Below are 27,136 nucleotides of genomic sequence, written 5' to 3' on the forward strand. Positions count from 1 at the left end.
GCCCCTAACAAACATGGCGGACGCCTTTGGAGACGGTTTGTTCAGCGTGTTTGACGATGAACAACAAACGACCACAAGCAAAAAGACACCCGCTTCTCTGACGCCAGAAATCGGGTATAAGCTTCTTTTTTTTTGCATAGTCGTGTTTTGTCTGTTGAAATAAGGACGAACGTGAATGTAGCATCATGTGTGCACGTGCAAGGCAGATAAAACGTCAACCGGCTAGTTAGCTAATGTCGGTTAACTTGTTCATTACACGTCAGATAAAGCACCTGTTTGTGCTGACAGACCTTAAACTAACTAAAATGTTTTTTGTTCTTATATATATAATGTTACCTTCTGTTTGAGACGTAGACGATCAAAGTTACAAGAGCGTAGCTAGCTAAGCTAACTGTTGATGTGTAACGTCAGATGTTAGCAGGACAGGTTCAGTAAAAGCAGCTCTGTGTCCTGTGTGTGTTTTCTGTTTTCCAGGAAACCTTTAACTAAAAATGGCACCGACAAGGATGCTGGTCCGTCTGCCCGGGTCAAGAGGGAGGCAGACAGTGACGGTGGGGAGGAGGTGGCGTTTGGAAAAAAACCTAAACTTGACACAGGCTCTGTCAATGACCTAAAGTGAGTTGAGTTACATCTTAACACTGTTTGCTTTCACTTGGTGCTTTGGTGTTGTTATAACTGATGGAGAGGAAATGTAAGGTCTTTTTACTTGTGATAACATTTTATGCTACTTTATTATATATTTGAAGGAAGTATTTTATGCTTTACCCACTACAGTTGAGAGTATTTATATTTTTACGGATTAAACTACTCAGAAGTTTACAAAGTGGTTAAAATGATTTCCAACCCGACCAGCTACATTAAAATGTGTGTTACAAATGAAAGCAATTTTTTTAATATAGTCCAATTAGCTGATACAACATATATACCTTTACTTAAGTCAAATTTTGAATGCGTGGTTTTTACTAAGAGTATTTCGCATACTTACTTAAGGGACCAGAATATGTTTCCACAACTTCATAATACAGCCTAATAAAAAAGCCCTGCAATACATATTACTCTATGGTCACGGTTGGAAATTAGCACCAGCCACCAGCCAAATGCTGGTAAAATATGAAATTGTGATCATTGTGAAACAATATCTGTAAATAACCTTTGTTGTGTTTTTCTTGGTTGCTTACCATGAACTGGTGCTAGGCTGCTAGCATTGTTTGTTTTGGAAGGAGCTTTGCTTAGACAGAAATACTGACATAAAACATGCAATGGGATTTTTTTTAAAAAAAAGGGTGTATATTCAATCCATGTATCGTTACACCCCTATTGAACATTATGCCATGTAAAGTAATGACGTTTAGGGTTTTCGGGGGAATAATAGCTTAGAGTTGCTGCATTCTATATTTTAGAGTTGCTGTATAGATAACCAGTGTTTTTTTATTTATTCACTGCTTCAGCCTTGCAGAATTCATGCCTCAAATCAAGGTGGAACAAGTTGAGACCGTGGAAGGATGCTCACATGAGGTAATTAAAGCAAATTTGCAGATGGATGACGGATGAAGTTTAAAACCAATAAAGTGTTGCCACTACAAGCTGCCAAAGCAGCATCAGTGTGCCCTAATATAGATTGTGCAAGCAGCAAATTTCTGGAACTCTAACGGAGAGATGAACACTACTCTTCCAAAATTATTCCCACATTTGATTTGATGACTGTGATGGAAACCACTGTCTAACACATCAAACCACATTGGCCAAAGACATATCAGGCTTTTTCTTGAATTTGTCACCTGTCTGATTAAAAATTGACTGATAAAAATTCTGTGTTTCTTTAACAGGTCGCCCTGCCTTTAAATGATGAATATAAACCACTGAAACCACGAGTGGGGAAAGCAGCCAAGGTACATTGCATCTTTAGACCAGGTCTTCAACTGATCTTCATCTTCAACTAGTTTAGTTCGTTCAGAAAAGAACATTATCTAATTTTACTGAAATTGTTTTTTTTTTTTTGTTTTTTTTTAAAAAAAAGATTAATTCAAACATTCATTATTTTTTGTATGACATCTTTTATCTTCTCTATGAGGGCTATAAAGGACACGTTTTAAACTTACAATTGGAACCATTTTCTGAACTTTATTATGGTGTACACTTTATACTTTATTATTATTACATGGTCTTTATAAGGAAAATACTTGCACGTTGTTGTCACATCTTAACACTGCATTACTTAATGAGGACTTCTTCAGTATGGATTGTTTTCTTTTTTTTCACGTCTTGCTTGTCCTGCAGGAGTACCCTTTTGTTCTTGACCCGTTCCAGCGTGAGGCCATCTTATGTATAGACAACAACGAGTCTGTGCTTGTATCTGCTCACACCTCTGCTGGCAAGACTGTCTGTGCTGAGTAAGTATATTAATAGTTGTGGACAAAATGAATTGCTTACTGTACTGTTGAGCCTTGTCTGGAGAGCTACAGCCATGTACACGAGACCAAAGAATGCAGTTAAACCCAAACTACAGCAAATACAGCTCGTTTTCATTAAGTGAAGTTGATTTTGTTATATGAATATGACTGTGAGTTTTAATATCTTGGACTATTGGCATTGGTGAATCTTTTATCTGTGTTGTGGTATGTTGTTTGTGGTACATGATGGGACATTGATGCGTTTTATGGCATCCACATATTGCAGTTTTTACTCAAAGATGAAAGATAAATAAGATTTTAGATCAAAGAGAGAATAGGAAGATAGAATAATAAGATGCTGAGTTCGCTGGACTATAAAGTGCAGCAAAGAAAGTTTTGACAATAAAAGGTCATTATGTCAGCATAAACAGTAATGAAGTAACATGTCATACTCAAAAGTACAACTATATGACTTTGTTCAAGTGAGCAGAGAAAATGTTATTCGTGACATCAGTTTAACTATTTATCCAACTTACTTTCAGCTGCATTTGTTTTAACTATGGCTCTGTCAATCCATCTCTTAAATCCTCTTCTTGTAGATATGCCATTGCACTGGCCCTCAGAGAGAAGCAGAGAGTGATCTTCACCAGCCCCATCAAAGCCCTCTCCAACCAGAAGTACAGAGAGATGTACGAGGAGTTTCAGGATGTGGGCCTGATGACTGGTGACGTCACCATCAACCCCACTGCCTCCTGCCTCGTCATGACAACAGAGGTGAGACGTCCAAAAAAGAGGAGTTACTGTGAGATATGTTGAATGTTACCTTTATTGTAGAGTGGTCTTTATGAGGTGTTTTGGGGGCTAAGTGTGCAGCTGTGAAGGAGAATCAGCACTGACAGTTTGATCTGACATGATAAACTGCTTTTCTCCCAGATCCTGAGGAGCATGCTGTACCGAGGTTCTGAGATCATGAGGGAGGTCGCGTGGGTTGTCTTCGATGAGATCCATTACATGAGAGATTCAGGTGAGTACACTAAACAAACCACACAGTCATACTATTGATTTACCTTCAGTGTGGTTTGGAAAATCAGCACTCCTACCAAAATCAGTCATATGAGCAGATTCCTTTTTAGGTGGTACGTACAAGTGATTTGAGATCGTTTTTTGCAATCATCATATTACTTGCACTCAGAATTTTCAGAGTCATGTACTGATAATGTGCCTTTCTCCACGAGGAAAAAGTACTCATATGGCCTTGAAGTCATAGAGCCAAAATCTGAATGATGAAGTTAAATTATGATCATTTTTTAAAATCCAATACATAACTAAAGCAAGCTTCAAGCATAACAGATAATCTGTTCTCAATATGTATATCACTATTATGGCATGACAATTTACTGCAAGTTTGTTTTTAGATTTTCTCATATTTATTGCTAGATTTCCACACAAAACCTTCTACCCACAGAAGTCGCTGTCCAGTATCATGCTCTGTTGCATCCAACAGTGTAGCAACAATTAATATAGACTGTAATATTCTCCTCTTTTAATATCATGTGACTTTTGTGTCCGCTTGGTCACCTTTCATGTTGAAAAAAGATGCTTTTGAGCCTCTTTGTTTCTGTCATAGCACAAGCGCTGCTCTGATGGCTCTTCATTTACAGCTGTGTTTTTAATATTGTGTCATTGTTTCAGGTCCCATCATACCATGACTGAATTTGCTGAACTTGTTCTCTTTCTTTCTGCTGATTCAGTAATAGAGGCCTAATGGTGCAACATTCTTTTTACTCTGATAACATTTTTGTGAATTACATTTGCCCACAAATGGAGCAGTTTAGGTAGCCTTATATGGCAATTTTAGGGTTGTCAAGTATGATGGAGATCCAATCTCATGAATGTGCACGTCCTCATTAAGAAGTGGGATTCATCAGGTGGACACAAGTCAAGTTTCCATAGCTAAGAAAGTTCGGTGAATCTGACTTGGACCAATCATATGAGTAAACCTCACAAAAAAAAAAAAACGGAGAAAGATTTTGGATAAGAAAGCACTTGTTTTAGCTTGTTATAAATCCCTTCGCTTTTTGTGTATTTCAGAGCGTGGTGTTGTGTGGGAGGAAACCATCATTCTTCTTCCTGACAATGTGCATTACGTCTTCCTGTCAGCCACCATCCCCAATGCCCGACAGTTTGCTGAGTGGATTTGCCACCTACATAAGCAGGTGGGATGATGTACTGTTATCGTAAGGGTTAAGTTACCTTCTCCTGTGTGTAACATGAGCTGGTGATAATTATCCATCTATGTGATAGGATCAGGATATTGTGCATGTTCCTTGTTGTTACATAATTAATGAAGTTTTTCTGTCTCATGTCTCCTTTAGCCATGCCATGTCGTCTACACAGATTATCGTCCCACTCCGCTGCAACACTACATCTTCCCAGCAGGGGGCGACGGACTCCACCTAGTTGTTGATGAGAACGTAAGAACACCTACAAACTAAGTTATGAAAGAAAGTTGGCTTATTAATCCTCTACAAGTCAGACTAGAAACAGACTAGATGTTTCTGGCCTCCTTTTACCCCAAGATGACTTTCTGTCTCCTAGTTTTGGATGTATCCTTTGGGACCAGTCTTCACTTGATGTCCATGATACAAAACATCTGTTTTTTCTGCGTTTCCTTAGGGAGACTTCAGAGAGGACAATTTCAACACAGCTATGCAGGTGCTTAGAGACACAGGGGATTCTGGGAGCAGCGGAGGGGGCAAGTGGGACCCAAGAAACCGTAAAGGAGGCACTAAAGGTGCGTGTTTTTGTGTGTGCGACAGTTTTCAAGATCAATCTGTGCAAATGTCCTCGATCCACTTAAAAATTCATGTTCATCATTACTCACATTTATGATTTCCTCAGGTCCATCCAGTGTGTTCAAGATCGTGAAGATGATCATGGAGAGGAACTTTCAGCCCGTTATCATTTTCAGCTTCAGCAAGAAAGAATGTGAGGCCTACGCTCTACAGGTTGCCAAACTGGACTTTAACAGAGGTATGTGTATTTGTTCTGCCATTCAGCATACAGCTTTTATCACAACTTGTGATGTGTATCTGTAATTATTTCCACTACAACTTGTTACTGTGGAGACTCACAACATGAGTGGTAATTTGCATTGTGCGATACTCCCACAAGCACTTGTTTAGTTTGAGAAGGTACATACACTTGTCCTGGAGGTTTTCTGAAATGTTTGCATAATGAAAGGTTGACGTCAGACCCTTGAGCCATCAGATCAATGGGAGGTGATGAGGTCACTTTTTTTTCTCTTTGTTCAAGCGAGTGTGATCATTTTGTGTGTTAAGGAGATTTAGCATGATAGACGATGCGGATCCGTGCTTTTTGTGCAAGCATTCATTCTGCTGATTTGACTGTGATAATGTTAGAATATTTTCCAAATTTGCGAATGCAGCGATGTGTTGACAACTTTGATTTGTGGCTCACTAATTGTACCTTTCCTAATCTAAAAATATCTTCTAGAGCTGCAACAATAAGTCAATCAGTCAGTGGGTCAACAGAAAGTGAAATGGCAACTATTTTTAATAATTGCTTCAGATGTTAATTAAGACAGCATTCTCAGAAGTAAGAATTTGATATATATCACAGTGAGCTCAATATCTTTTCGGACAAGACCATTTGACACAGTGGGCTGTATAAAATTATAATAGGATTTTTTCATTTATTCATTTTTTGAATCAATAATCAAAACAATTATTAGTTTCAGATAGACTTGGAAGTACCCAAGTATTACGGTATCCTGGGGTATGTGGAAATCCCAAATGTATGTCCTTTTTATACTGCAAAAAGATATAGATACAGATACTTTCTATTAAACTGATATGGAGATGCTGTATTAAAATGATGAATTGTAGTGCATCACCAGAGGTCAGTGTCTACTGGTGGAACAGGCACCTGAATGGAGAAAGATGGTGACTGAGTTGTGGGGATAACGTTACAAGCCGAATAAAAGAAAAATGCTCCTTCCCCTGTTAGGTAGTATTGCACCTATAACTTTATCTTGAGATGAATTCTTCCAGTTGCCAAAACAGTTTATTAGCTGCATGATTTAATTCAGCACATCATTTTTGTTCAGCCTGCTTGTGTGTTGGTATCTGTTGTAGCAACAAATATCCTCGCTCCCTCGAGCAAGAATGGTGCTTATTTATTCATTATTCTATGGGCCATAAGTGTTTAAACCCAGCAAGACTTGTCTTAGATTAAGTAGACTGCATGAGAAACAGCATTGCTGCTAGACAATAATATACACGCAACAATTACTTCTATCACAAGAAGATCAGCTTTTATTTATTTATTTTTTTTCTTTTTACACAAAAATGTTGGAAAGGTGACGTGACAGAAGTGTATGGAAAATGGATACAATTCATGTCTAGTTCCAGCTATTTTTTAAACTGGCACATCTGTTATGCTAGCAATTAAAATCCCAACCTGTTGATTCAATCAGTAGTAAGTGGTCAAAGGTCTGCTCAGCATAATGTATCTCTCATAAGCCAAATTAATCTTTTATTTTTGTCTGTATCTGATAACTGACAGATGCAGTGAAATTGCAAAGTTACACTAAGAGCACATTTAATAATTGTAACACTTTTGTTTAGGTTCAGAGTTGGTGAGCAGGTTGTCTTTGCTCACCGAAATGCTAAAACAAATACATTTTTGTGACAAATTGCCGAGAGCTTTAGGCGGGGGGTGTTGAAATAGGGCAAGCGAAACCGCTCACCAAAATGCTAATTTGTTGGCAAGTGGAGCTGAGTGAATCCTCCCCACTGAGTGAGTGCTGTGAATGCGGCTTATTGTGGCTGCACAGCTGGTGCTGCTGTTTGGTCCAGTGGATAAGTGAAGTTGCTTCATGAGGACAAATCTCTGCACAATGGGAGATAATCCATCAAAAGATTGAGTTTGGCTCGCATCCACCTGCTTCAGGCTTTTACAGTGAGATGAAACATACTCATGAAGTCTTACTTGGGCAACATTTTCCTCCCTCATCTTGGATTGTTTTCCCTGCATTGTGACATTGTTATAAATGAGGAGGTTTGTTTTAATGCTGAGCTCTGCCAATACTGAAAGCCTTTTTTCTGTCAGCGTGGCCAATTTTTTCATTAATATTGCAAAAAAAAAAAACCAACACAAGAAATGTTAAAATTCTGCCAAATATAACTGCTCATTTCCAACAGTTTCTTGTGTTATGACAATTTTCTTGAACAGGCTAATTTTTCCTAGAAACTGAGGCAGATGTTATCCAGTAATAGCAGTCAGATAATTTTATCAGAGTAAAGAAAATTGATTGAGGAAAAATGTTGAAAGAAAAATAATCTGATTTGCAAAGAACTGAAATTATTCAATTAACTTGTTTGTTATTTAAAAGACATAAAGTGTTCGTAACAAAATGTGATTTTTTAAAATTTTATTTTCATGGTTGCACAACTCATTAGATTACCACATGCAGTTTGTAAAGATGTATATTCTGTTCTGTCATTATATCTGTCATTTAGAAACTCACGGGGTCCAATTCTCTCGAGCAAACAGTTGAGCAGCCAGATTGCTTAACCAGTGTTTGTAGGCAGGTTGTTGGTGTTATGGAGTTCGTCTGTTTGTGTGTGTAGGTGGGTTATAATAAGGAGAGGGAGCCACGTTGCTCTCCTGGTTTCTGTCATTGTCAACCAGCTACTCCTCTCCAGCCCCCTTCCCTCTATTTTACCTTTTCTATGTTGTGGTTTTCTTTCATTCTTCCATATATCCTTCTCAGTGTGTTTTTTTTTATGAACACTGAGACAAAGTCTCCCCTCTCGCTCTCTGTTTCTGCTGTGTGCTGTGACACATAGTTTCTGGGCAGTGTTTGTGGAATGGCAGAGGAGCCGTGTTGGAGTCAGGGGACCGACTGGTGCTGAAACACAAACCAGCTGACAAACGCAGAACTGCAGCATCAAACAGACAAGTTTGAAGTGCTGTTGGTTCGTGCAAAGACTGACACATGGACACAGAGCCAGATTGTGTTGTTGGTGCCATGTTGTAGTAGTTTTGTGGTTGTACAGCAGCATTATGTTTGTTTGTTTTTTGCCACTAATGGCCAGAGCGTGAGGTTGATGAAGTCTGTCCAACCAGCAGTTTGGTCAAAAGCCAAAGATTTCAGCAGTTACCCATCACATAGTTGTGAATTCAGTGGATATTTATGCTTCACAGAGGTTCAGTTGTTGCCTTCAAGAAGAACTCCAGCAATTAAGTATTACACACTTTGTAAAGTTGGAGGATTCAGAAGTAGAGTTGGTCTGATACAGATACAGCCTAAAATGCTAGGTTAGCTATCGGCAAGTAGTGTGTCTGTCTGATAGGACCTGGAGTCCATGCAAAAATTTGATACCACAATTACTTTACAAACTTACAAGTAGTTTTTGTAGCAGCAGTTTTTCCAGAAATCAGTCATTTTTTGCTGCTCTAAAACAGTAGCCTACACAGCAAGTTACGCTGTGATGCCACTGGCAACTACTGTTTAAAGGGTAGTTATGCCCATTTTCAAAATTTTATGTTTTTTCAATGGTCTAAGACAATCCAAAATATGAGTTAATATGAACATTTCTCTCCCAAATCCAAAAAAAACAGCAATTGGCTAACTTCTGTGGCATTCATTCTCTGTATTGATTTGTTCATGTTGTAATTTAAGACAGTTTTCCCCAGCTGGTAGGCTGTGGTCCAAAACTGGGTCGTGGGTCCATTCTGAATGGACCACAAGTAACGCAAGAACGTGTCAAGAATGTAAAAAATGCACTTTATTTTGAAGTACAGACCTACAGACTTTAAGGACCTCGTTTATCACACCAACCTGTCTTTTTCCAGTACCGCAACTATTTTATTGTCCTGTTCTTGGTATTATTTGGCCTTTAAAATGCTGTGTCTTTGCAGCGTCACTGGAATGATATGGTTGGAGTGCTATTTATTCACAAAGTTTTAAGTAATTGCACTTCTTGCATACATTTTATTACATTATGTTCTAAATCAATGTGTCGTTAACATTTTATAGAATAAAGTTTGGTAATTTAGGTGTGGACCTTGAACTAATGACTAAGGAGAAATCTGGGCCCTGTGGCTGGACCAGTTGGGAACTGCTGGTTTAAGCTCAGCCATGCCATACAACAGTGCTAACAATCATTTCACATACTTACAGAGTTACTAGTATACTGTTATTTGATCAGTACTTAATATCAACTGATAAGACAGTTCAGGTGTCAGAAAGGCAAAAATAGTATCGTAGCATCTCTACTTGCAAGAGACAGATTAAAGGGAATGAGGAAAGTTGATGCAGCAGATACTGAAATCCTGACTGTAAGTCCAAAACCACCTATATCCTGATCCTATCCTATACTTCGAATAAAGCATCTTTTTTCATCTGTCTTTAGACCCTCCCTGACTGTTACAGAAACTTGACATCCTCATATGCAATGCAGGGTTTCTGCACAAGCTTGGAGTCTACAATATTATGCAATCATTTGCAAAGGCTGAGTAATACTCCTCATGATGAGTAAACATATCTTTAGGTGTAAAATCTATGGCGTTAGTCCATGTCAAAATACACTGAAACCACTCACCATCTTCCCATCAAGTTTGGATAGAAGTATCTGTTTTTGATGACCCTTTGGCCTTTCTTTTACCACCATCCGGTCAGTTTTTCCATTCGTACGTAAGAAACATAAAAAGCTTAAGGGCTGATTGCCATGGAATTTACTGAATACAATGACGCTCCTCAGAGGTTTAACTGTTTCCTTTCTGGATGTTCTCTGAGCTTCCCGTTTGTCCCAAACTTGAGACTTCTGGCTCGCTGCTAAAATGGCTTTGAAGTAGATGTTTTGGCTGTTTGATTTTTTTTGATCAGGACGGTTTACCTCAGCCACGGACTTATCTTGGGCCGAGCTCCATTTTTACATTGGCCCCAGTGTGTGTTTTACTGTGGCTTTGTTATTATTAAACCAATAAAATAAGTCACATTGACACTGAAGTCATTTAACATCAAAAATAAATGCTGAGCTGTCCGACTTTGTGGAGGTCCAAGTTTGTGACTAACACATGCGCATAAGAAGGCAGGTTTCCCAGAATAGTTTCATGAACACAGAAAGACCTGTGACAAAGTTTCCACATGGACAGAGATAGCCAACCAGCCACTGCAAATAACATAATGTGATTAGCACAATAATAAGACACCGGTGGTTGTGGATCTGTTGGTACATTCATACATAGTGGATTCAAATATTAAATTGGCTAACCACGTGGCAGCATTTAACTGATTTCCAGATATTGTTTGTTTATGTAATAAGACCTCAGCCTTAATCTTTTGAATCAGTCTTCAATGAACAATATAAATATTTCAAAGTGTTTTTGAAAAACTGAAGAATAAATTTGAGAGACCATGTTTTTGAAGCATATGGCGGCAAAATCAGATAAAACTTGGAATGAACTCAGACTTGAAGCAAATGCAGCAGCATCATTTGCATGCTCGGTCCCTGGGTGGTTAAACTTTTCCCTGCCAGCGATTTACTAAAAAACTCTCCCTGTTGTTCCACATTAACCACACATGCCAAGAAAAATTATATCTAAAACAACATTTCAAAATAACCCTAAAGTGTGTGTGAGTTTGTGTGTGCAGGCATGTTTGAGGAGTAGTTGAGGTTCAGGATGTAAGAAATGGCTTTCTGCAATTATTCAGAGCTTTTTTTTTTTTTTTTTTGGAACAGCTATGAGAGGCCTTTATTAAAAAATACACCACATGTTTGTTTCAGATGACGAGAAACGTCTGGTTGAGGAAGTGTTCAACAACGCAGTGGACTGTCTCTCAGATGAAGACAAGAAACTCCCTCAGGTGAGAAAGACTGAACTCTCAAGCTCTGTTTCCTTTCAACTCGTGATGTTTTTATGACCATCCAGGTTGCTCTTACTCCTCCTTTTGAGCCCAGTGCTGCCACCTTGTAAAGTTCAGAAAAAAGGCCTCCGCATTTCCTTCAGAATCATTTTCTGCTGAAAGAAGACAGTTAAACTGCCTTAATGTTAATAGCTGCACATGTAATATCAACACGAGCTCAAACACTGTGCTCCTGTTTTTCTGCCCTGCTGTGCTGACTCACATTATGAGAACCAGCCGTGTTGAGGTAACAGTTGTTAGTGGGTAGACCACTACGGCAAGAGCAAAGCCAACCATACATCACACTTTTCCACTATGAGGGTTAGATGCTTTTCCACTCTGTTTCTGTGGTGCTGATGGCTGTGAATGAATGAATGAAGTGGTGTAATTGTCACTAAAGCTTATTTAAAGAAATGTCTCGGTGTTCCTCAGGTGGAGCACGTGCTGCCTCTGTTGAAGAGGGGAATAGGAATCCATCATGGAGGTTTACTGCCCATCCTGAAAGAAACCATAGAGATCCTTTTCTCTGAAGGCCTAATCAAGGTACTGTCCTTTTAAGCACTGTGTTTGTACCATCGAAAAAGAATGTACTGACAGGACATTGAACTGTTTGCCATAGTCATTCAACGTGTACAAAAAAAGGTTATCATTGTTAGTTGTTATGGTAACAACACATATCAGCGGGGTTGTAAAGTGCGTCACACTCACTAGTTTAAGAATTCTATCTTGGCCTATTCTCAGACCTATTTTCCTTATTAAACTGAAAAATATCACCATGGTCCAATCCAAATATTTCTCTCTTACCAAACTAACACTAATGTTAGATTGATTGCCTTGTTAACTCATCATAAAACATGCTTCGTTAAAATGGTGAGGTCTTTTCAAAAGTTTGCGTTTTCATGCCCCCAAAGCGCCGACCAAAGTCCAAACTACAACAAAAGTTTACCGTTTCATGCAAGAACCGTTGCCATGTAAATAGCCCCTTAATTTTCTAGTTAGATATTCCACTGAGCCAATAATCACCAACTCTCGTTTTTATCAAAGTTAACCCTTAACTCACAGAGATAAATATAAAAATATGCTGATCTACATGCTGTTAATCTGTGCCTCTCAGCTGTCCACTGAGCAGCTTCTCTCACTTGTTCTTCGGACGCATCTACAGACATCATGTTTCAATAATAATGCAATTAAAGGCAACGGAAGAAACAACAGTTACCATAACATTTTCAAGGTAGCAGTTTGTGCTTGTTTGGTTGTTACTTCAGAACCTCATTTCGGTGAATTTTTAATGTTGCGCATATTGGTTTGTTTATATAGAAGTTTATAGGGAAGTCAGTCTGCTGCAAGGGTTACAATGGCAATGATACACCTAAAAATGCCTGCTGCTGTGACCGTCCTGTAACGTTGATTTGATTGGGAATGTCGGTGCTGTTCTCATTCTGTTACTGTGCTTTGTACATATAAATGAAAATGTGCAGACATCCATGGTTTAGTAAAAAGTTTAGTAAGTAATGTTGAGAATTGATAATTAAAAAATACTCCAAGCAGATTCTTTATATTTGCACAAAACTAATTAAAGCTACACTGTGAGATTTTTCACCTCTAGCAGTGTTATGGAGCAGTGTTTTTATGACCTGTGTCCTTCTGCCTGTTTTACGCTACAGATGTAAACAATGCAAAATTTTAAAATTGGTCTCTTTGGGCACAGGAGGAGGAAAAAGTAGCGTTTCGATATATTGATCTTATTAGTATAATGGCTTATAAGTCCTCAGAGGCTTGTAAATATGTGCCTGAAGTCTGAAGCTCCTTTTATACATGATTTGCATGTTTTTTTGAAGAGCACTAGCTTTTTCTTTTTGAGTGCATGCCAATTATTATTATTATTCAGTTTTTTGGATTTGTGTTCTTCGTTATGAATTTAAAATAAATTTCAACATATTTGTTAGACCTCAAGGATAAACACGATGCCTTGTGGTAAGAAAGACTGAATACAAACATATTTCAGTTTTGCAAATGCGGATTTGATTGTGTACCCAAAATCATAATGACATGGTCATTAAATTGCAGTGAGATTGTCTTATTGCTTTCTATTCTCATTTCAGGCCCTGTTTGCTACAGAGACATTCGCCATGGGCATCAACATGCCGGCTCGCACTGTGCTCTTCACCAGCGCACGCAAATTTGATGGCAAGAATCACCGCTTTGTAAGAGCACATGTACACGCACAAACACACAGTTAATGTCACATAATAGGTCAATAAAGATAATTTGTCAAGAGGAAATTTTCACAGTAGATTTATTGGATTTTTTTCCCCTTCATCCAATGTTACATGCAACATCCTAACAAGTACATTATGTTGTGGAGCTGCAATTTCCATAGCTGTGGTTGTGGGAGCGCATAAGCCAGAAAATGAGCTAAGAAAATGTAGTTTATGTTCCTCTATCTTTAGAGAAGTTTTTCTGCATTTTGAGAAGAGCTGCAAGGCTAATCCCCTAGTTACTGTACCTTCAATGAGAAGCCAGCAGAGGAGTAAAATTCCCCATAAACTGTGCTATCTCTTTGAAACAACAGCTCTGGCTTGTGTGCCATGTGGAGCTGTCACACAGTGTGTTGCTCTGAGGCCTTTATAAGGTCTTCAAGCCCTGCAGCTTGCACCGCCACATAAACAGCCACGTATTGTTTATACGAGCTGAGGGCCGAGCGTGTGTATGTGTGGAGCTGCCGTCACTTAGAAGCACCCTTCATCTTCACTTCATACACATGGATTTCCAGCTCACATACACAAAGGCTTGAGAATGTGAGAGAGAAGGAAACTGCCCTCCAAAAGGTTCATCAGGAACATCTGGTGCCGCTGATGGTGCCAAAGCTCCACGCAGGCACTCACACATTGAAATACACACAATTCTCATTCCTCAAACACACTGTGTTTCAAATCAAGAGTTGATCCCATGGCATCAGCTCATTTCAACATGAAAATAATCTTATCAGTTTTTTTTTTTTTTTTTGCATTTTTATTGCTCAAAGGCCAGAAGATATTTGGAGATAATCAGAGCCATGTGCATCTCAGAGAAAAGTCCCAAGAGGCTTGCGGAAATCTGGTTCAGTCTCGTTACTGATGCAGATTCTTGGCTAGGCACTAATTGATGAAATACTTTGTCTATTTTCCCAAACATTTGGTTATTTTCTCATTCAAGTATGCATCAGCACAACATCACAATGCCTCTTTTTCCTCAGTAGTGTCACTGTTTTTTACATAAACAGATATACATTTTATTACAGGTACAGAGAAGCATTCACTAACACATTTCTGTTTTAATGTCTCGTGTGTTTTCATGTGCTCTAGATTACATCAGGTGAGTACATCCAGATGTCTGGGCGAGCTGGTAGGAGAGGAATGGACGACAGAGGAATTGTTATTTTCATGGTGGACGAGAAGATGAGCCCAGCTGTGGGCAAACAGCTACTAAAGGTACCGTGAATATGGCTGCTACGGTTGTTACGAGTTCAGTTTATTTTTCTGAATGCAATTGTTAGTCATCAATCACATTGTTACAAACCTCCTAAGTGCTGTCTGCACATTCTTAGAAGAGTAGTCCAACTATCCCATCAATGAAACATATTTCTCTGCTGACTTGCTGAGAATTTGTGCGGATGTTTGAATGGAAATTGTCAGAAGTGGCTCTTAAGTTGTTCTTTCTGTGGATCATTTGGCCATTTGATGCTCTATCAAAAGCTTGACAACTCACAGTCACAGGGAAGCCAGAGTCTCTCAGTCTGTGTTGGATTTGACACAGTTATTGCTGCTATAAATATGCTGCTGCATAGCTTTTTTGAAAGAGGCTGTGTTAATGTAAAACTATTTGTTGGCTCTGTCACAGTACTCAGCTCCCAGGGGGTGAAAGCTGTGGTTTATATCTCTGTTTCTGGAGGTTGTGATTGCAAAATCCTCCTCAGTGTTTAATTTTGGGAATGTGACTTAAGCCTGGTTTTCCTCAGACCTCGTACCTTCTTAGCCTTTTGAGAAAAATGCTAAAAATATTCTCAAAACATAATTAATCACAGCTATATAGTATTTTAAAGGAAGCATTTATTTTTTTCTGTTTATTTTTTTCTCTTTTTTGTTGTGCTGTGTAGGGCTCAGCAGACCCTTTGAACAGTGCCTTCCACCTGACCTATAACATGGTGCTCAACCTGCTGCGTGTGGAGGAGATCAACCCAGAGTACATGCTGGAGAAGTCTTTCTACCAGTTCCAACACTACAGGGCTTTGCCTGGCGTTGTGGAGAGTAAGCATTTTTTTTCCTATATTTCCTGCAGCATGCTCCAGGCTGGATGAACAAGTTACCTACAGAAAAACACAACTCTAAATTCTACAAATATAGTGAAATCTGCATACTTGATTGGCATATTTCAGATGTCTTTGGGTGTATTTTGCATAATTTAGAAACTGTTTGACAAGATATGCTTAAAACGAAAAGCACAGTTTTGACTGCAGTGTTGACACTGAGTCCACAACTAAAGGCCCAGACACACCAAACCGACATCAACAAACTAGTGATGACAAAGACTGACTGTTGCGTTGCCTCACGTCGCCCGTGTCTAGACCAAAAAGTTGCACTGAACACATCACTAGTCTACAGCCAAAGGCCAACTAGCACGTACGCTTTGCGCCTGTGAAAAAAACATAACACAGGTTTAATGCTGTAGTTTGCCAGTTAGCACAAAAACAACAAAACACAATAATATTAAGCATGCAATAGCAAACAGTAACAATAAGTTAGTTCTGTTTTTATTTTTGTGTGTGTTTTATTTACATTGATCTGTTATAGGGCAGAAAGAAAGTTCATGTTTTTGTATGTTTTTTGATAAAATTTGAAAAAGGATGAAAGGTCTTCACTCCCTCTTACTAATTTTTGTACATGAAATACTATGTTCAGTGGATATGTCTGCTAGGATTTCTATTGTAGTTTTCTAAACTACAGCTACAAGCTAAGCTGAACTGCTGACTAGTAAGTTTAATCACTAATGACTTCCGATTTACCGATTCACGGATTTAACATGCTGAATTGGCCAACAAAAGCCGTCAAGAGCTTACTAGTACCATTAAGAACCAGGTTGTCAGATGATCGCAAATGGCCCAACATTGGCCAACAGCCGACCTTCGGCTTGGTGTGTCAAGGCCTTCAGACATCTGTCAGTATTTGGTGTCTGGCACTATTTTCCATATCATGAGGCTTGTTGCAGAAAATCGTCAATAAATGTCTTTCAATGTAAGATGCGATAATAAAACATTATCTGTTCTGTTGTGTTCTCATTCTAGTTTAAACTTTAATCATATTGCTGATTTATCTTTTTAGAAATTAAGAAGTACGAGGAGCAGTATCACAGCATTGAGATTCCCAATGAAGAGAGTGTGGTCACCTACTTTAAAATCAGACAGCAGCTGGCCAAACTGGGTAAAGATATACAAGAGTTCATCCACAAACCCAAATTCTGCTTGCCCTTCTTGCAGCCTGGGCGGCTTGTCAAGGTAACACTTCACACAATCGCAATTTGACAGCAGGACAATAATTATTCGTTTCGACATGTCATCTAATGACTCTTTATTTTCATCCCACAGGTAAAAAATGAAGATGCTGACTTTGGCTGGGGAGTTGTCGTAAACTTTTGCAAGAAGACTAACACAAAGGTAAGTTCAAAGTTATGTCATATGTATGTGAGTCAATTTACATGTGGCTGTGACTAATTTGCATTTCACCATTTAGACAAGTATGGACTCTGATCCACTACATGTGGTGGAAGTTTTGGTCCACTGTAGTAAGGACAGCGTAAATAATGCTGCAACTGAGGCCGCTAAACCTGCTGCTCCAGGGGAGACTGGAGAGATGCAGGCGAGTGCAACAAACACAAACATTAGTGTACATTAAATACACAAATATAACAGCATGTGTCTGTAGTTAGGGTGGCTGTAACTCTAATGTTTTTGTCCAGGTGGTTCCAGTGTTGCTCCATCTCCTGACTTCCATCAGCTCAGTCCGCCTTTATATCCCCAAAGACCTGAGGCCCTTTGACAACAGACAGCTCATGCTGAAGTCTATACAGGTGCAAAATGCAGCCATGTTGAAATGAAAAATAATGAAACTGGTCAAACTCAACAGAAATCAGGATGTAAATTGTTGCTTTTTCTTTCCGTTGCCTCCAAACATTTTGTCTGCAGGAGGTGCAGAAACGTTTCCCAGATGGCGTTCCTCTGCTCGACCCCATAGATGACATGGGCATCAAAGACCCTGCACTGAAGAAAGTTATTCAGAAAGTGGAGGCCTTTGAGCACCGCATGTACTCCCACCCCCTGCATAGTGACCCCAACTTGGAATCTGTGTACTCTCTCTGTGAGAAGAAAGCTCTGGTGAGGAACTTTATGGGTGCTTTTCAGTCTGCGGGATAGTTAGAAGTCAGCCCTAGAAACTTTGCTAAATGTCAAACCTTACTGAAACCTTTTAAAAACAGTGACACAATTTGTTTTGTTACTATTGCAATATGAATTACTTTTATCTTTCCTTTTTATCTACTTTGGCTACAGTTTGTTTGATTTCAATCTATGACCTTCCATTGTGTTTTTCTGATAGACATGTTGGCTTTGGTCGTATATACTCATACAGACAAACACAGGAAGAAAGCACAGACATTAGTCTTACAGGGCCGCACCCTGAGTTATAGGTCAGATAACAGAGAACCTCATCAGATCACAAAGACTACGTTTACATGCACAAATTGGTTTTTTTTGCTTTTATGCTGGAAAAGACAACATTCCCATTAAACTGTTTCCATGGCTAATGAAAATGAATATTAGGTTTTACATGTAGCCCTGCATACTTTGATTAACATGCCCTAACATGTTGTTCATCACATCGAAATACAGAAAAGTGGAACTGCCGGTGCTGCTCAATTGAGGTGTATATTCTGAATGTGCTGTATACATGTCTGAAGAAAGATCCTAAAACCTGAACAATACCGGTGTATCTCACATCGGAAATCGGAAAATGCTTCATACTGATAAAGGCCTAATTAAGAAAATCTAAACGGAATATGCTATTTACATGACCCGCATCAAATTCAGAATATTTTCTATGTAAACATAGGCAACGAGCAAATGGAAAATATTCTTTCAAAAAAGTATTACTACAACAACAAAAAAGGCCAAACATAATCAAACACAAATACCTGCTGTTGTACAGAAACAAAACATTTACTAACCAAAGTTAGTAGGTTTCATCTTCTGGGCATCATGGGTACGTGTACAAATTTCATGGTTATTTCCTTAACCAGTCACTGAGAGGTTCAGTTTGGACCAGTCGACAGACTGACAAAACCATTGAGTTGTGCTGCTAACAGGGCTGTAATTAGTCCCATATTAATATTTTGGCAGCACTTTAAGAAGCCAAGGAAATATAGGGAATAAAATGCTGGAGCTGTTTTTTATAATTTAGGATGTGCAGTTTTTGTGTGTGAAAGATTTCTTCACTATCTCAGATGCAAGCACTAGTTCGGAGAAGTTTGGCTGTAATTCCTCTGAATTCTTTGATTAATGACCCACATTGGTGAAATGTCTTGATGTATGTGTTTGGCTCTTGGTCTGTGAGGTGTGTTGTAATCATGGGGGTAAAGGTTAAAATGGATAATGGACATCATTGAGGAAAGATAACGAGGCTGATTAACATCTGCTGGCACATGACTCAAATATTTCCACTCTGTCACTATGACAATTAATGTTTCATATGATCTCATGTGCAAAACAGCTGGTAGTATCATAGTACTTCAAATCATTATTAAGTGTTTTCCACAAACCCTGGAAGAGCTTCTTTGGGTTTACACGAGGTAAAGGTTGCATGGTTTGGGGTGCCCAGTGGCTCAGTTGGTAGAGCAAGTGCCCCATATACAGAGGCTATGTCCTTGTTGCAGCAGCCGCGGGTTCAATTCTGGCCTTGACCTTTTGCTGCATGTCATCCCCTCTCTCTCCCCCTTTCACACTACAGCTGTCTTATCTCAAATATAGGCAAAAGCCAAAAAAAATCTTTAAAAAAAAAAAAGGTTGCACGGTTTAACCAAGGGTATCTGTGTATTTTAGATTGCTGGACATGTTCGCACAGCCAAGCGAGATCTGAAGAAAGCTCAAACCGTCCTGCAGATGGACAAGCTAAAGTGCAGAAAGAGAGTTCTGCGACGCCTCGGCTTCGCCAGTCCGTCTGATGTCATCGAGCTGAAAGGCCGGGTGGCCTGTGAAATCAGCAGGTAGGAAAGGACAGAGCACACATGATTTTTTTTAGATGTGTTTTGTTTGCTGATAGTGTGGCTTCTACAAGGATGATAAGCCTTTTTAAAACCAGGTGGCTGAGCTGTTGTTTTAACACATCTATAGACAGATTGAATAGCTGAATTATATGTGCACTGTCAGCGTTGGCACAGTGGAAAAGAAAACATTGACACTGATCACAAAAGCAGAGATGTCTGGGTTAATCACTGTCTGCAGTCTAATGAATGAAGATTGTCCAAGTCAATTTGGAGGTTATTTGGTCTTAAAGCGCTAGCCTAAAATTGTTTATGACAGGTTTGAGGGAAACAAATACCTTCCTGCATATGCTAATTAATGAAACAGAAGGATTTGATAATGGAGATTTACAAAAGTAAAACCGATTTTACTGATTCACAGAGGTTTTCAAAGAGTTGAAAAATGTATGTTTTGTAGAGAATAATCTTTATTAGTTGTTTGGATACAAATATAAGCATCAGAATTGCCTCCAATGCTACCTAAAATGTATGCGTTGTTAGTCTGTGCACCAATCCAACCCCACATAATTGTTTTTATTAAACTTAAAACTAGTTTCGCAGATAAAACAGCAGTTTTCCTGGAAATTCAGGTCTTCCATGCTTTAAACTGCAGTCTACACAGCAGTTTGCGCAGTGCAGCCACGGATTGATGTATCAAAAGAACTGGATACAGCGCTGAATGCTGTGCCCCATTTATGGGAGTTACTCAGTTCACTTGCGATGGATTAAAACACCTGCATGATCTGGGGATGATCAGCACTACTTCTGCCTTCTGTGGCCCATAAAACATGCACAATAGAGATTTGTGGTGGCCGAGCAGCTAACTTTAGCTGGCCAAGTGGCTAGCTTCCAGTTAAGTGCTCTGCTAACTTAAATGGGGATACAATTATTTGATCACGTGTCCCCTCAAGACTTAAGAAATGTTATCAACCAAATGGATCAAATCACAATAATGAAATGAGTCATGTAACCGGGCTTATGCCAAAAAGAAATTTATTGACTTATTTACATAGTGTCTCGTCATTTCAGTCTATGGGAAAAACCCTTTTTAAGTTGCAAGTTATCATGTGATGGATTTAAGTGTTGTAATTCCAGTTTGGCCTCAACAATAATTGGCTTCAAAGCCTGTTACTCTTCCTTGAGGCCTGGCCACCACAGACAACTACTGTTGTATAGTCGTAAAGAAGAATGTATAAATATTGTAATGTTAGCCATTAGCAAAATGTCAGCAATCTGGCAACAGAAAAAGGGCAAGTGTGCAGTATACAAGGCTTTAGTTTCAGGGGGTGGCACTAGTATTTTCAGTTTCAACACCAGCATTGTTATAAAGCATTTGAAGTACGACAGGTCCAAAGCAGCGGAGAAAGATGTTAGTGGTATATAGCTGTTATTTATTTAATTTTTTAGACAATAGAATTGGATCAGTACTTGCTATTGGCTGATACAAGTTCAACTATCATAATCAGTAGGAAGGAAAAAATGTAAGCCAAACATTTCTAACCTTTATTTTAGTGGCATTTTCAAAAAAAAATAGTTGAACAGGATCTGCTGTACACATTTTCTGGGAACACTGCTTAAAAAGTGAAATCCTTTACTGTACAGTACAAACTTAAATTCAGGTTCATAAGTGAGGTGCCACACACCATTTCTGCATTGTTACTAACACTGTTTTAGTAGACGAGGGAAGACATGTTCAGATCAGTTTGATAAAGTAATAGTTCAGCGATGTCACTTGAGAGGGAGTGATGTTGTGCTCGTATATCGTCACGGCTGTGATTCGGTCGTAGCCACGAGGCCGCAGGCCGGGTGCTGAAGATAATCACAGCCGTGATGATATACAGCACAACACACGACCTCGAGGGTGATATTGCTTTTATACAACAGCTCTACAAACGTCTTTTATTTGTTAATAGTAACAAGCGACAACAGATTATGATTTGTTTGTTTATTTAATGATTTTTTTTTTGGCTCTGCCGACAGAAATAGTTCCGCAACTGCTGGACGCGACAGCTGTTGCCTATCAGCACAAACATTTTCCCGCACGCTGCTTGCTAATCTGTGTTAGCTCGGTCTTCATGTTCTGCACAGAGCAGCTGCTTCGTATAATAATCATTTATCTCTGTTTTCAGTGAAATCCGTCTGTTAACAGACACTTTGGCGGTCTGTGTGAATCACATGAGTTAGTTTGATCAGACAGTTCATCTCTGCAGCGTGTCCGTTCACGGTCGTGATAGCTGGTTTACCCCCAGTTAATGAACGTTTGCCAAAACCCGTCTGTCACAGCTGCCCCCTCCTGGGCAACTAGCTGTTTGAACCTGTGCTTACACCATGCTATTAACGTATCCCACTTTCACTCTAACACTAATTAACGGATTTTGAACAGCCGTGAAGCGGAGTGATACATGCAGAGTTAAAAGTTAACAGTCCCAGTGATGTTGTACTCCTATATCAGCACTCATGGAATGCCTCTTGACCAATCAGATTGCTTGTTCTGAACTAACTGTTGTATAAAATACCATATATCATCATATCTTATCATTTTTCAGTGCTGACGAGCTCCTGTTGACAGAGATGGTATTCAACGGTCTATTCAACGATCTGACAGTGGAACAAGCCACCGCCCTGCTGTCCTGCTTCGTCTTCCAAGAGAATGTATAAACAAACACACACAAACACATATAATTTATTTAATTCTTTACACAAACAGATATTAAGCCTTTCCCCGAACGCTGAGACAAACAGCTGATTCCCATTCTTCCCACACATTTGAGCTCCAGTCGCATTCTTGGTCTCTTCCGCTGCACTGCAACCAAAACAGAAACCTGAGGTTGATGTGTGTTTGTCTTTCCTAATGAAGCCTGCTCTCTCAATGAGGCAATCCAGCATCAGATGGTTTAACAAACCTTTTCTTTGGCTTTATGTCAGCCGGGCCGTCAGAGCAACAGAACACATACAGTATCTGTGTGAGGAGAGGGGACAATGACAAGCAGCTGTCATGTTTGCACACCACTACAGGACTGCTGTGTGTGTGTGTGTGTGTGTGTGTGTGTGTGTGTGTGTGTGTGTGTGTGTGTGTGTGTGTGTGTGTGTGTGTTGTGTGTGTCTGTGTGTGTCTGTGTCTGTGTGTCTGTCTCTGTGTCTCTGTGTCTCTGTGTGTGTGTGTGTGTGTGTGTGTCTCTGTCTCTGTCTCTGTCTCTGTGTCTGTGTGTGTGTGTGTCTGTGTCTGTGTCTGTGTGTGTGTGTGTGTGTGTGTGCGCGTGTGCGCGCAGCTGTCACATGTCATTAAAAAGCATCTGCTGCTAGTTTAGCTTAGGATGACGGCAAAACATCCAACCTCCATGTGTTTTCTACACACTGATGACATCAAAGTGCTGAAGTAACCCAGCCAGATCTCATCAGTGATTTGACAGTAGTAACCAGGACAGAAAGGAGTCCCCTTATCTCAGTGTAGACTTGAAAAATCCCCTAATGCCGTGATGAGCAAGGCACTGAAAACTGTCATTATATTTTTTTTTTAATCAGATTTTTTCAGTTTAATATAATTGTATATTGTGTTTGAGTCAGGCAATTTGCACATTAAACATTTTAGACATTTGGTTTCTTTTATTAAATGAAAAAGGCTTTGTGGCAAAATGTTTATATACTTCAAAATAAGGTGTCAAAAAGAATATACACGTACAGTGCAGTTGGCTCGTGATCCTCTGATCCATTTCATACACTTGGTACCAAATCCAAAATTAGACAGTACGTAAAATAAAAAAGGCTTATTGGATTATTGGCGCCTTGTTTATATATATATATATATTTTATTATTTAGAGAATATTATTCTTTATGATACTTCAAATAACTTGGAGTTTGTCAACACAGACTACAAAACAACTGTTTGATATTTGATATCACAACATTAATGATGATTGTTTTTCCTTCAGGCCAGTGAGATGCCGAAACTGACTGAGCAACTAGCAGCTCCTCTGAGACAAATGCAGGTGAGACGACATAAAACAACCTGAATGACAATATTTGTTTTCTAATCAATAAAAGTTTGAATTTGAAATGTTTGCTGTGGTTTTTCTTCAGGAGTGTGCGAAGCGCATAGCAAAAGTTTCTGCAGACGCCAAACTGGAAGTGGACGAGGAGACGTATCTAAGCCAGTTCAAGCCTCACCTCATGGATGTGATATACGCCTGGGCCAACGGCGCTACGTTTGCCCAAATTTGCAAGATGACGGACGTCTTTGAAGGTGGGCTATTCATATTAATATCCAACAGGAATTTTGAAATACAGTTTTTAGATGTAAGTAAAATTTTTGAGGTATTTGTGCTTAACTTAATCTTTCTAATTTTGTTGTACTTTAGAAAATACTGTAATACTGTACGAACTGTAGTAAAAAAAGTTGAAGTAGCTCCACATTAACCAGCTACATCAGTAAAATTCTACTTACACACTTTTCTGCAGAATGAGCACTTTTACTTGAATACTTTCAGTACATTTAGCTGAAAGTACTAATGTATTTCATATGAATCATCCTCCACCCACCGCTGAGATTCAACATGGCCTCACAAAATCCATTTCACTTTTACTTTCTACACTATCACGCACACAGTCGGTTGTTAGAGGATGATTATTGATTTACACAGCTCCAAAACATGTTAGTCTCCTCATACTTTCTCTGTCTGACGCCAAACAATGACCTCATGTTAAAAAACTTAATTTCATCATAATGAGGAAGTAATGTTGAGTCAAGAAAGGGAGTTTCAGATGTGCTTGTGTGCGTCAATAAAGGAGAAAAAGAGACTTGATGATTCTTATAAACTAGCAATTAATATATTTTCCTGATTTTTTTTTAGTTTTCTCTTTGTCACTAATTATCAAAAAAAATTAATTTCCTTGAATGAAATGTTACAAATTAACTTAAGTAAATAATTGATTCATCGTTGATTTATTATTGGAAACACAACTCTCCATATCGAATTTTTTTTATATGTTTGCCTTTTTCAGAAATTTAATTGACTAAAAGATACTTGGCAGTCACAGTTAATCACGATCAATTGGAAGTGTACAAAATAAGCTCTATCTCCTCATAATTAGTGCCAAACTACAATTATTCCCTGGGAACGTACTGGAAATTATATTGAAATTACAGACCAGTAAGGATTGAAACTCTTGAAAAATATCTGTCTTGCCATCAAACGTGTGGTATGTTTTGTATGTGGCTACGTACGTGATTAAACTGTGAAAAAAAAGCAGCAGATTAACACACAATAAACACTGTGTATATTTGTGTCTGCGTGGTGCAGGCAGCATCATCCGCTGCATGCGTCGTCTGGAGGAGGTCCTGAGACAAATGTGCTCTGCAGCCAAGGCCATCGGCAACACTGAATTGGAGAACAAGTTTGCTGAAGGTAAAAAAAAAAAAAAAAAAAGAAAAGACAAAGTTTTAATTTTCAATTTTCAAAAAAATCATGAAAACTTCATAGTATATTATGTCATTAAAACCTCACGTTGAACTCTTGTGTGCTTGGAATGCTGGACCAAGATATCTTTTTTTTGCCCCCAATTCTCATAAAGTTGAGATGTTGGGAAAACGTAAATTACAACAGAATGTTGTTCTTCTCAACCTATATTCAATTGAATACACCATAAAGACAAGATATTTATTGTTCAAACTGATAAACTGTATTGTTTTTTTTTTTTTTTTTTGTTTTTACAAATATTCACTCGATTTGAATTTGATGCCTGCAACATTTTACCAAAAAAAGCTGGGACAGGGGCATGTTACTGTGTTATGTCACCTTTTCTTTTAACAACACTCAATCAGCGTTTGGAAACTGAGGACACTAATTGTTGAAGGTTTGTAGGTGTAATTCTTTTCCATTCTTGCTTGATGTACGACTTCAGTTGCTCAAGAGTCCAGGATCTCTGTTGTCGTATTTTGCGCTTCATAATGCACCACACATTTTCAATGGCAGACAGGTCTGCACTGCTAGCAGGCCATTCTAGTACCTGCGTCTTTTTACTACGAAGCCACGCTTTTGTAACACGTGCAGAATGTGGCTTTGCATTGTCTTGCTAAAATAAGCAGGGACGCTGCTGAAAAAGATGTTTCTTGGATGGCAGCATATGCTGCTCCAAAACCCGTATGTACCTTTCAGCATTAATGGTGCCTTCACAGATGTGCAAGTTACCCATGCTATGGGCACTAAAACACCCCCATACCAACCGAACGTGTTGCAGCATCAAATTCAAAATTGGTGAATATTTGCAAAAAACAATAAAGTTTATCAGTTTGAACATTAAATCTTGTCTTTGTAGTGTATTCAATTGAATATAGGTTAAAAAGAATTGGGGTTTGTACAAACATCTTCCTTAAAGGTGATAAAAAGAGCTGTGCTCATACCTGTAACAACAAAATATGGTTAGGGAAATTCATCTTGACTCAGTATGGCAATTCGGAAAAAAATGTTTGTAAAAGTTTAACATGTTTAATTTACTCTCAATTTCTGTGTATCTGCAGGAATAACAAAGATCAAGAGAGACATTGTATTTGCTGCCAGTCTCTACCTATGATGACGCCACAGCTTTCCAACACATGACGAGCAGCACTGGAGAAGTAATGCTGTTTTTTGACCTTATAGTTATAATTAATCCCTGATGGATGTCTTGGCCCTTTTTTAAAAAAAAAATCTGAGTTGTGCCTTTTCAATTGGCTTTTTATTTATTTTTCCTTAACATCTTTTTTTTTTTTTTTTTTTTACCATTTTTCCCCATCATGAAAATTTGTTTCACTTCCGCTCTATAATGTCCTGTTGAGTTGTGATCCCTCTTAAGTTGTAATATCAATGACTGAGGATGTAAACAGAAATGTTTTTCATTTAGGTGAATGCATCTGCATGGAAAGAATACATTGAACATTCACGCTTTTGTTATTATTTTGTTTTACATAAGCAAAGTGGTTCATAAAATAATTTACATGATTTTTTATATATCTGGGCAGGAAAGTTGGCAAGTCTGCTTACATTTTGTGTGATAGCTCGTGATATGATACACTTACATGTAATTTCTGTTCATGTTAACAAGTAAAATGGCTTTTTTCCCCTTATATTAGACATTTGTACATATTTAACTTTTTTTTTTTTTTCAATAAAGTTCTGTATGCTACTTGTTTTTTTGCATACAGATTATACTAAAGTACATTGTTTCTGTTCACTTTATGTTTAGATTATTTCTAAGATACAAAGGCAGCTTGACTTTGACTGGATATGTCAAAAAAACACAAACAGCTGAAAACCACATAATATAGCATTCAGAGACACATCATAGCATGCTGTGTTATGTAGTTTACAGACGATTTTGGGACAAGTAATATTTTGATATTTTTCGTATGCCATTTTTGGTCTTGTCTTCAACATGCTATATTATGGCTTTTAGGTTTTTTATGTCCCTTGTTTCAGCATACTGCGTTATGGCGCGTCTCTATGAGCTATA

The 27,136-nt window shown here is 38.6% G+C and overlaps 1 protein-coding gene across 1 annotated transcript; it reads left to right on the forward strand.

Annotated features, from left to right (window-relative positions):
* Window positions 1-4: 4 nt before the first annotated feature.
* Window positions 5-26,768, forward strand: mtrex (Mtr4 exosome RNA helicase). Its single transcript, XM_042509839.1, has 27 exons — window positions 5-114; window positions 475-615; window positions 1,449-1,515; window positions 1,827-1,889; window positions 2,278-2,390; window positions 2,990-3,164; window positions 3,324-3,414; window positions 4,482-4,606; window positions 4,766-4,864; window positions 5,067-5,184; window positions 5,292-5,423; window positions 11,207-11,286; window positions 11,758-11,868; window positions 13,428-13,529; window positions 14,670-14,795; window positions 15,461-15,611; window positions 16,683-16,855; window positions 16,946-17,014; window positions 17,091-17,216; window positions 17,317-17,427; window positions 17,543-17,731; window positions 19,451-19,614; window positions 22,197-22,302; window positions 23,581-23,637; window positions 23,729-23,891; window positions 24,949-25,053; window positions 26,166-26,768. Exons 1-27 carry the CDS (start codon window positions 14-16, stop codon window positions 26,216-26,218), a joined length of 3,111 nt encoding a protein of 1,036 aa, XP_042365773.1. The 5' UTR covers window positions 5-13; the 3' UTR covers window positions 26,219-26,768.
* The last annotated feature ends 368 nt before the right edge of the window (window positions 26,769-27,136 follow it).

The sequence above is a fragment of the Plectropomus leopardus genome, chromosome 20, assembly GCF_008729295.1.
Source record: "Plectropomus leopardus isolate mb chromosome 20, YSFRI_Pleo_2.0, whole genome shotgun sequence".
Taxonomy (NCBI): domain Eukaryota; kingdom Metazoa; phylum Chordata; class Actinopteri; order Perciformes; family Serranidae; genus Plectropomus; species Plectropomus leopardus.

Bases quoted from the DNA above. Each gene is read 5' to 3' on its own strand.
- mtrex (XM_042509839.1), top strand. From the start codon at position 14: ATGGCGGACGCCTTTGGAGACGGTTTGTTCAGCGTGTTTGACGATGAA. The intron at 616-1,448 runs GTGAGTTGAGTT...TCACTGCTTCAG, and splicing joins GGCTCTGTCAATGACCTAAA to CCTTGCAGAATTCATGCCTC. The intron at 11,287-11,757 runs GTGAGAAAGACT...GGTGTTCCTCAG, and splicing joins AAGACAAGAAACTCCCTCAG to GTGGAGCACGTGCTGCCTCT.